The sequence below is a fragment of the Raphanus sativus genome, chromosome 2 (assembly GCF_000801105.2).
Source record: "Raphanus sativus cultivar WK10039 chromosome 2, ASM80110v3, whole genome shotgun sequence".
Taxonomy (NCBI): domain Eukaryota; kingdom Viridiplantae; phylum Streptophyta; class Magnoliopsida; order Brassicales; family Brassicaceae; genus Raphanus; species Raphanus sativus.
Genome location: NC_079512.1, coordinates 22136719 through 22147959, shown reverse-complemented (window position 1 = coordinate 22147959; position 11241 = coordinate 22136719). Strand labels below are relative to the sequence as shown.

At 36.6% G+C, this 11241-nt stretch overlaps 2 protein-coding genes across 2 annotated transcripts; one reads left to right on the top strand and one right to left on the bottom strand.

The window, feature by feature from the left end:
- The first annotated feature begins 1008 nt into the window (after nt 1-1008).
- Nucleotides 1009-2122, top strand: LOC108817792 (uncharacterized). Its single transcript, XM_057002615.1, is given in 3 exon segments — nt 1009-1390; nt 1392-1708; nt 1894-2122. Coding segments are annotated over 2 exon segments (639 nt in total). The 5' UTR covers nt 1009-1054; the 3' UTR covers nt 1695-1708; nt 1894-2122.
- Nucleotides 2123-2232: 110 nt separating this feature from the next.
- Nucleotides 2233-5092, bottom strand: LOC108817783 (protein VERNALIZATION INSENSITIVE 3). Its single transcript, XM_018590577.2, has 5 exons — nt 4911-5092; nt 4443-4509; nt 3569-4142; nt 3196-3494; nt 2233-3133 (listed from the first exon to the last, which is right to left on the bottom strand). Exons 1-5 carry the CDS (start codon nt 4923-4925, stop codon nt 2235-2237), a joined length of 1854 nt encoding a protein of 617 aa, XP_018446079.2. The 5' UTR covers nt 4926-5092; the 3' UTR covers nt 2233-2234.
- Between the last annotated feature and the right edge of the window lie 6149 nt (nt 5093-11241).

The window sequence follows — 11241 nt, the reverse complement described above, 5'->3', positions numbered from 1 at the left end:
GTGCTTTGTTGGAAGATCGTTGGACCAACGCTGTTTGTGATTTTGATGTTATTATTCTCAATAGTAACAATATAATCTTTAGTGTTTTTATGTAAACTACAATACGTAAATATCTGAAACTTAAATTTTCTTTTCAAAATTAAAATAAAGGAATTTATATAGTGGGGAATTTGAGCATCTCGTGGAAGGAGATATGGATGAATAGAGAATGTTGCATAAGTGTAAAGAAACGACCGACCAAACCCACTTGTTCTCTCACGTCCCTTTTACAAATTTTGGAACATCTTAAAAATGTAGACATTGTCACGTTGTAACATTAAAAAATATTCATCAAATTATTATTTAAGACATATAATTATAGTTTATATGTTTTTATAGGAAAAACCTATTTCAGTGATATGTAAAAGATATTAGTTATAATTAATTGTGAAAAGTGAAAACTAATAAATATTGTTTATGCGTGAAGCTAAACTGCTTACCTTTAAAAAGATTTTTATATTCTCCATGTGGGGTAGTCTGTACTATAAATGAATCAATTTCTCAGATCGAACATCAAACTTTAGCAGAAAAGTTTAAGTAATTTTGGTTATACTTGATTTTAGGATTCATTTGGGTTATGGTCCAGAGTGCGTGGAATCTTTATAAGATAATTGAATATCGTTAAGCTTATATCATAGAACTAAGCTCATATCGTTAACCATTTCAGTTGAACTAAGTATTAATCTTTGTCGTCGGATTAGATATGATTTTACATTCTAATGAAATCATTGTAGTATATATAGGTCTAAACCAACGTTAATACATAGTTCAGCTGAAATGGGTTTGATGTTTAGTTAAACGGTCTGTTTGCGTAGTACTACCAAGTACCATACCGAACACTTTGATTGCTCCGTAACTTCTTAATGGTATGGGCTTTTAATTGTACAAAGACACAAGCCCATAATGTCTTTAATGGGCTTTGACCTGAGAGACTCTCTCACACACGGGGGAAGTTAGTTAAAAGCAAAAACCCCTGCGCGCACAACCAACCACCGTCTTCAGTCGCATCACCACCATGTCAGAGCGCGACCGACGCGAGCGAGATAGGGATAGGGACCGTGATCGTGATAGACGCCGCGATAGAGATGACCGCGGCCGTGATCGTGACAGAGATAGAGAGCGTGACCGTGACCGAGGGCTGAGGAGCAAGAAATCCCGATCTCGCACTCCAGACCACCACCACGCTCGTCCTCCTCGCCACGCACGCTCTCCGGAGAGGTATCGTTCCCGCTCCCGCTCGATTGACCGTGACCGTAATCGACACCACAGGCGCAGGACTCCCTCTCCGTCTCGGAAACGGCCTCGCCAGGGCTCAGAGGAAGACGAGAAGGAGAGAAGCCGCAAAAAAACCTGCGTCTGACTCCGTCGACGAGGTCGCTAAACCGCTTGCTAAGAAAAACGATAAACAACCGAGCGGCGGCGGCGGCGGAGGCGAAACAACCGCGGCGGAGGAGGAGGAGGAAGGGATGGATGTGAACGAGATGGAGATGATGAAGATGTTAGGGATTCCAACGGGATTCGACTCGACGAAAGGGAAGCATGTTGAAGGAGCTGATGTGAGTGGGATTAGGGCTGTTACCAAGCGGCAGCCGAGGCAGTACATGAACCGTCGCGGTGGCTTTAACCGTCCTTTGCCTGCTGAGCGTAACCGCTAAGATGATTGCTCAAGGTTAGTGACAATCTCTGTGATTGAGTTAGAAGATATGTTAAGCTATAGGTTTTTAGTAGTATGATTGATTCGCTTAGCTAAGGAAGATATCATCGTTAGCTAAACCTATCTTGTTGTGACTCTTTGCACTCTATGTTATCGTTTTGCCTCACCATTTTAACTCTTCTATGTAACCTATCTTGCAGATGATGAGAGTTTGAGCTGCATTTCCAAGTTAGTCTTTTACCGCAATTCTACCCTAAACCCCAGGCTCTGTTCTAATCTCCTTTAGAGATCAAACATGTACTCTTAAGAATTTAGAAAACATCTCTTGAGTTCTTTCTTATTTTTGGGGGTGGATTTGGAGTTGTTTATGTCATGGATGTAATCTTTCAGACTATGATTTAGTTGAAATTATGCATGTTGGTTTTGATTTTTGCACTATACATTAGAAGCAAAGGTAGCGTTGGCGGAAGTTACATAAGATATCGTTATGTTTTTTTTTAGAATATTTAAGAAAATTGATAGAGACAGATTTCAGAAGATTCTAATGCCAGAGCTTGAGGCAGACTCCATCAGGTACAACAACGCCAGTTGTTGATGATCTCTTACTGACCATGCATTCTGAGAATGTATGCACTAGCTGTTGTCCCAGAGAGGATAGATCGTCCGTGAATGTCTCCACAAAAAGCTTCACAACTCTGACTTCACGATGTGTAGCTCTTAAGCTATACCATGTCAAGAACCTTTCCCTGAAACTCTTGTCTATATGCCCTTCTTGCTCTAAGCATCTAATGGTCTTCACGATATAACCCAAGTCATTATCTCCTTTTGCTACATTGGTCTTGGGTTTCTCGTTCACGGTTGCTGTTCTTGGTTTGGATCTTTTGTTCCCTTCTTGCTTGCCCTTATAAGTATCTCTCCTGCAGGGTGTTATTATAAGCACCTCTCTTCCCTCTATCTCGTTAACTTTCCTTTTTACGAGCCTCTCGTCTTCAAGCTCGGATTCTACTTCAGCGTTGTCATTGTCGCCATTTTCTTTGCAGCAGCTTGTAAGGACATTATTAGATGCATCTTCGGGTAAAGATGGATTGCTACAAAGACCAGTGCTAGAGTTTGTCAATAGGCCTTGCATGTTCCCAGCTTCATCCTTCAACGTTGAGAACTCAAGCTCAGATTCATCTAAGTCGCCTTCCTCGTTAAAGGCCACGACCCTCGGACAGAACTCGGTCACGGGTTCAAGTGCTTGGATGGTAGACCTCGTCTCAGGTTGATGAACAACACAATTCACCTGGGACGAGCACTCTCCGTCCTCCTTCGTCTTTCGGCAAAACAACCTGAAACCCGTGAGGTTTTGTGAAGAAGATGACGGTTCCTCGGAGTCTAATCTGACGACAGTGACTGAACTTGCTTGAATCTCTTCTACTCTCACGCTCAACTTGTCACCTAACAAGAACTAAAGTCAACATCGTCTGCCGTCAAAACATAAGTGAGAACAGAAAAATAACCTTGTCCTGAAACAGATGCTAATGGCGGTGAGACCATTTTGTCCACAGCTTCCATTGCCAGAGAACACAGCTTCTGAACTTGTGACCCTGAAGAAAGCCTTTGGACCATACCGCTAGCCATCTTCATCGATAACGGACCCACATCACTCTCTAGCTTCTTCACCGCCTCATTCATCAGTTCCAACAGATATTGATACTTCCTTGTACCTCTCAACAGCTTCTGTCCTAATGAAACACGGTAGCAAAAAACATCCACACGTTGAGTCTCTTTCGCCACCTTCACTTGTTGCCTCCAGCATCTGTAAGTACATACACATATATTATTACATTACACATCCTTCAAACAAATCTCCTTTCAATTGTATGTTCTTACCCGAGCAAGTCATTATCTTTGCCGCAAAACACGCAGTAAAACCTACCATCAACCGCTCTTTCTACTTCATCATCACCACACCCAATCCCATACCTCGCTTGCTCCAAAGCACATTCCAAATGACAAGACAACCCACAAGCCTCGCAAGTAAGCCACAGACTCGGATCTTTATCTTCATCAAAGTTCTGACAAACGCAGCAAGAACATCGTCTGCAAAAGGCGTCCTCGGTTCCAAGCGCAGCTCTACAAGCTATATTCTCGCAGCAAATGATGTAACTGGCCGTCGTCTTCCGTTTCTTTTTCGATTTTCTTTTACGGTGAGGACAAGGAGAGGTTTCTCCGAGAGGACGAGACACAAGTTTGAGTAGGGTTTCTATGAGTTTCGGTTTGGCTAGACCAGTGTACTTCCTCTCTTTCCCCATCTCTGCACATATGATCTTCATTATCTCATCTCGGCTCCATGAGTTTAAAAGCTCTGATGCTTCTTCTGGCTGGTTCGACAATGCGTGGATCAGTTCCCTCCTCTCACTTACGCTCAGACCTTTCTTTTTTGGAAAGTCAGTGCACACAATACCTGCACAAGCAAAAAGCACAATCCTCTAACCCTAAAATCTCCTCAACATAATCGTATTGCAAGTATAAAATGAATAAGAATAACAAAAAAAAATTATTATGACTTTTTGGGGTAAAATTTATTCAAAACTTTGTCAAGAACAACCAATATTATCCACAATGGGGGGGATTAATCAATAAGCGTATATGATCATGTTAAAACGACGTCGCGTTAATGACCTAAAAGCATATAAACGCGTCAGACTAGAGCAATGATAAGACAAAAAGACATTCACGTCGACAAGAAGAAGATAACGTATACCTTGAAATGACGAAGGATCTATGTCTTCTGGACCCACAGTACTATCAAAACGCCAATTCTTTGAGAGCTGCAGATCAGATTTCAGACAAAGAAGACAAAAAGTTAAAAGACTCTTATCAAAAAGAAGCATGTAAACATGTATGTACTCACGATCCGCAAGAACAAAAGAGATCGATAAAGCTCAGATTTTATTTTCCAATTTTTTTTTCAAAATTAAAAGTTTAAACAACCGAAAAGAAACCCATGAAGCTCTCCTTGTCTTAATGTGTATGTATAAGACAAGGGATTCGAGGAGGACTTGGTCGTTAAGCACTAGAAGAACAAAACATTGAGAATTTTTGTTGAATTAAAAAATAAATACCAGAAAACTAAAAAAAAAAAAAAAAGTAAATAAAATGAGGATTGGTTCGTTGTTTCACCGAATGAAAAACTTCCAACAACAACATCGAACAAAGAGAAGCTATTTACCGAAGCAGCTTGCATTTTTTTCCCTTTGTGTTCTTCGTTTTTTCCTTTCTTTCTTGGTTACTTTTTGTAGTTTTGTGAAAGGAAAGAAAAAATATTTCCTTTATTGGTTCTCTTGACCTCCTCCTTTTGTAGATGTTTTATGTAGTACTAACACAAAACCCTCTGATGAAGCTTGTGCTCTGAAAGAATATATATTTTTTAATTCTTTAGTTTGGTTTTATTTCTTTATATAAAACGAAAAATGATGTAAATATCCAATATCTTCACGTGGTTTCGAAGATATTATATTTACACGCACATGCTTTGAATTGACTGGCACAAGTGGCATGCTTCCGAGTGTATAATAGTAGATGTTAACATCCTAAGATATTATTGTAACATATTAATTATAAGGATATTTCAACGCATTCGATGAACTAACTATAGAACGATTTGAGGTCAAAATAACATTAACATTTAGTTAGTAAACATTTATATTATTCAGTCTTTAGAAGTTTAGCAGTCTATTTGGTTCGCGGGTAATAGTTAATGAGGATTTATGTTCATTATCTACCATATGCTCATATCACTCTTTTTTTTTTTTTGCCGTCTAATATTATATATTGAACATAACATTGTACAAACTACAAAAGCCCACAACAAAGGGCATAAGGTCAAAACAGACAACCCCACTATAAAACCAACACTAAACAAAGGCCCACTACTAGCCCACAGACCCCACACTCGAGGAACGCAGACGGGAACACGTCTCACCCACGCGTTAAACCGCATAACAGCATGAGGCCACATGTTGATTGGAGAGTTCACCGTCATTGCCAGATTAGAAATCGTTGCCGGGAGAAAGACACGGCAACCACCGGTACCTGACCGAGAAACAGTACAACCACCTCAGAATCCACCAGATTAAGACAAACCTCTTCCTCTTCTAATTTCTTTTGCTCCCGGAGAGCATCCATCGAAATCAATTCGAGATCTCATCCAGATTTTTCAATCCATCTCCATACAGAAGAAATATCACATGCTTCAGGATCATCCACTGTCGGGGAGCTTCAAACGACAATCGTTGAAATCTCACCCGCAAATCACTTACCCTTTGATACCTAAGAAAAAAACAAGGCGTTCCCCAACCAGAAACCCCGAGAAAATTAACTACAGTCGGAATATAACTATATATATCCGCCGTCTTCACCGAAGGAGGTGTCACGCGGAAGTAAGCCGACCGCCCATCGCCGGAGAAGAAAGCTAGGACGCCGGAGTCAAAAGCCAGACGACCACTACATGAAGGGTGCGCCGCTGGAGACAGAGCCGGTATGAGTAGATCGAACCGGAGAGTAACGGTGCGGCAGAAGATCCGACCGACGTCGTGGCTGAGGAAGCCCACCGACGCCGGTCAGATTAAACGACGATCACTTCGGGAAAGTAGAGAGAGGTGGGAGCTTTTTCCTAGAGAGAGAGTTAAGAAAAAACGAGAATTTTATCGCTATGTATCTTTATGCTCATATCACTCAATAATACTAATATTTAATAGAATTTAATTAAATATATTTAGAAAATCCTAAACTATTTATATACAAACACTCTCTCCTGCTTTTATGTTCCTCGAGTATCTACCAATATATGCTTATAGTTTTAAAATTCTAGTCACTATATTTCATTCATTCTGCAAATACTTTAGTAGTTTAGATATGTCATATGTGTAATACCAATAACAATGTAGCTATATAATAACATTTTGGTTGCTGTCAAAAAAGAAATATCAACATCTTAATCTGCCCATAAAGACGGTTGGTCCAAACATCAGAATGTATTTGTCATACTGTTTTCATGTAAGCATAGCACAAGTGATTTCTTCAACTAATACTATTCACATTTTTTTAATAAAACAGAGTAAGAGAATACATTCGATTAGATAGTTTATGAAAGAGGACCTATCTTTGTGGAAGACAGAGAAAGGGAAGTATACGAAAAAATTATCCACAAAGGAGACTTGGCTTATGATAAGAGAAAGGCACACGTTGTGTAGTTGGCATCAAATAGTATGGTTCAAACACGCAACTCCAAGGTACTCTTTCATCCTCTGGACTTCGATTCATGGTAAGCTCTCGACTGGTGACAGAATGCAAAACTAGAGCTCAACTGTGGATGTGTCTTGCGTACTTTGCAAATGCTCTCTGGAAACGAGAGACCATTTGTTTTTTGTCTGCCCTTACTCCACTCTGATTTGGGAAACTCTTGCAAAAAGCATGATGGGAGATCAATACACGAGGGAATGGGAGTGCCTTCTCAACATCCTATCGGATGGTTTGAGATGGAACAAGCTTTCTCTTTTTATTACAAGACATCTGTTTCAATCAGCAGTGCATGCTATATGGGGAGAGCGAAACAGGAGAAGACATGGTGAGGAGTCTTTGCTTAGTAGGATGCTTATCAAACGGATTGATAAAGAGATGAGAAACAAATTCACAGTTATTCGGAGAAGAGGGGACAAAGATTATGAAAAGGGGATGGCCTTATGGTTTAGCACAAGATGAATTTGATTATTGTTTTTCCAGTAGGAGTGAGAACTGGCCACTTAGTACGAGTGAGAGCTAGGTGGAATGATTGGAGGATGGTTATCAGTAGGAGTGAGAGCTGGATACCTAGTAGGAGTGAGAGCTAGGTACAATTTTGAAGCTTGTGAAGCAAGAAATGAAGATTTGAAGAGTTGGTTTCAAAAGTATAGGAGTTTCATTTGTTTTTCCATTTCTTGATAAGGTTTTAGAAAAGGACACACTTAATTTGTAAAAAGGTCCTTTTCTTTTGAATTAAATTTAACATTAAAAAAAAAAAGGATACATGAAACCAATGATTTGAAATAGAATTCTTACTGTTAGAAGTTTGAAGAAATAAAAACGACAACCATCCATAATATAAAAAATCGACATAAGCAAACTAATGGTGGTGTAATGGTTTACGAATTCCCCACTTTAGTTGATAGATTATGTTTAAGGCTATTGTTAATGTAGTGTGACTGAGTTTTAGAAGATTAAGAAATTCAACTCTTTGAGGTGTTCAAATACCAGTTTTGAAGTACTACATGAAGTAGAGAAGAAGTGATACATGAAACAAAGCTGAGTAGCTGATTTGGAAACTAGAGTTGAAGCCGATCTAGAGTTGAACTAGAGGTTATTGGAAGTTAAGAATTCGAAGATGTATTTTGAAGAAACGGAAATTAATTGAAAAAAATATATTTCTAAAAGACTTTGTACAATATTTGACAACAGAAGATTTGAGATTACCTGTTTTTTTTTAAAAAAAAAGTTGGCTAGGGTAAACTACGAAATCTACCGAGTACAAGTAAGTTGTGGAGATTTAGCATAAGTGTTTTCGGGTCCCTTGTTTGAGAACACAAAACATAAAGGTTAAAAGGTTATGATGGGTTATTTATTTTGTATTAGACCATTGAACGTGTTAAACTAATTATTTTATTTTGTTCAAAATTATACTTGTAAGTTTTAATGAAAGAACTCTAGCAATATATTTTTTGTGTTTATTTTTAAGTTCAAAAAAAAAAATTTGTAGATAAATTATCATTATCATCTGATGTAGTATCTCCTAACGTAGTACTATTTTATGTATCATATATTCATATTCATCTTACACTTCTAATTATGATTTCCTATTTAACAAAAATATACATTTAAATTAGAATAATAATATACAAATACATCAACTGTTAATCAGTTTTGAGAAATAGTTTCACAAACATTCACATACGTGTATAGCCTACATCAATCCAAGTTTGTAAGTAGTATTGTCGATCAAAAGAAAGATTCAATTTAATAGTATGAGTCGTTAATTAGATAAACATGTTTAGAATTTTATATCGGAACTATATTTAGAATTTAAAAACGTGAATTAATTTACACTTGGGATAAGATATGTAGCAAAAAGCTGACATATTGGCACGCATTAGATAACATGGTAAGTAACTCGCAAAATCAAGAGTCTCGTATTGATTCTTTCCTAGCAAGGTCAATATTCCCAAGATTCAAATCGTTTGGAAGTATTATGTAATATGTATTCATGAGGCTTACTACAATTAGGGTTCAGAAACCATTGGGCCGGTAAATCATATATACAACGAGACACTTTATTCTCTTCTTAAGATGTTCATATCAGATTTTAATAAATGTTTATAGGACTCATTTTTATATTTTTTGTTTTAAAATAGTATGTATTCATATGAATATCACTAAATATCATTTAGTACAGTGATTTATGTATCATTAAAGAAGCTCACAACCCGGGTTTTAATAGAGAGCATATGCGTTTTGCATTTTTTATGATTAAATTTAATGAAATGCAATTATGATTTTTACAAATCGTCTTCTTCTTTAGATTTTTAGACTTTCTATAATATTGACTCCGACAGCTCATAATTTTTCAAGAGTTATACATCAGTTTCTTCATTTTTGCCATTTTCATGAAAACTTCATGAATTTTTAAATATATTACTCGATTATAGGATGAAATGAGTGAAAAATTAAGTTTTTAAGAATTTCGGTTTTTAGACTGAGTCAGTTTAAATCGTCATCGTTGGTGTCCGAATTACGTTTTTCCGGTGATTTTACGGTCTTCCGCAATGAGTTTTCGAACGTGATTATGTAATGAGTTAATGATTGTTGGGTCATTTTAAATTAACTTGCGACCTATGGCACTCAATTTCTACATAACCTTTAAAAGGTGAGGTTGATGCGTCAGACATACCCAAAAAACTTCATAATCGTCTATTCTTTTGCACTGTCTTTGAATATAGCATAGGGTTCTCCCACTTTGTCGCTTAACTCTTACATCCAATAATAACCATTACACTCTAAACCGCTCTATTCAGTGTCACATATCATTGAAACTCCTTAAATTGATATAATTTCATAGTCCTACTGAAAACTTGATTAGTATAACTTTTCTATGTTCTTTGTTCTATTTTCTGAAGTTGTCCGATGAGACATGTACGCCACTGAGGGATTCACTAATTTCTCATACTTCAAATTTGAATTAGAACACACTGGTAGTTTCAAGGAGGAGGCGAACAAAATTGTTTACACAGCTGATAACTACAGGAAAAACCAATGAAAAAGAAACACAACTTTTTGGACGGACCGAGAGAGTTCGCATAGATCTGAGAGGAGCTCATGGAAATTCATTTTTTATTTATGTTAAAAAATCTCGCCTTGACTATTTTTCTGGGTATGTATATATTATTGCGTTATGTTTAATAAATGGTTTTACTATTGTGTGGGGTTTCTAAATTGGGATAGATTATTATTTTCTTATATTTACACAGGTTGCGGATTTACTGGATAGCTAATGAGGATGTCAATTAGTCAGCATATCAGATGTTGAATCTGAGTGGATATATGGTCTATGTCTGACATATTCTTGAAAAAATGTTGCTAGATGTCGAATTCATGAACACAAATCGAAAATTCTTTTAGATATTCACGACTCTGCGAGCTGTATCCCTAGTATTACTAATGTTTAAAGTACTCATTTTTTGTTTTTTGGAACTCCTCAGATCCCTATAACTCTGACAAAATATTTATTTTCTAAAAGATTTCATCTTTAGAGAAAAAGAGTGGAACATAAACAGAATTCAAAAGAATTTTCATTAATCATGCGGGTTAACTAAGCTGGATAATCCCCTTGTTATTAATCCAGAAACATTTTAAAAATTTAACCTTTAAAAAGTAAACTAATTTCGATGTTGCCATTATGCCTATGTGTCATTCTCACAATCTTCCCCAGCCATCATTTAAAATTATCCTTAATTTACTAGAGTAATTACATATAATGTCATTGGTCCTATTATGTTTGTTATATTCTCATTCCCAACATATTATTTGGCTCATTCTTTATATTATTTGACACATATGCATTGCAAACAGGTTATATAAAATGAGTTGTCGAGTCCAAGGACACATATGCATTTCCAGTTTTTTATTACATTTTTCCTTTGCATCTGTACGGATCATATTTTTTTGTATGCTAATTATCACATGCTTTGCTGATTTTGCTATCATATATGTGTACATAACTTATACATTCTTTTATATATTCTTGAACTTATACATTCTTTTATATATATATTTTTATTCTTACTGACATTCTGTTATATATTCTTGAACTTATACATTTTTTATATATTCTTGAACTTATACATTCTTTTATATATTTTTTTTAATCCTTGCTAACATTCTTTTATATATTCTTGAACTTATACATTCTTTTATATATTCTTGAACTTATACATTCTTTTACATATTTTTTTTATCCTTACTGATATTCTTTT

Coding starts and splice junctions, on each gene's coding strand:
- LOC108817783 (XM_018590577.2), bottom strand. Junction 3,495..3,568: donor AAAGATAATGACTTGCTCGG/GTAAGAACATAC, acceptor ATGTACTTACAG/ATGCTGGAGGCAACAAGTGA. Junction 3,134..3,195: donor AGCATCTGTTTCAGGACAAG/GTTATTTTTCTG, acceptor AGTTCTTGTTAG/GTGACAAGTTGAGCGTGAGA.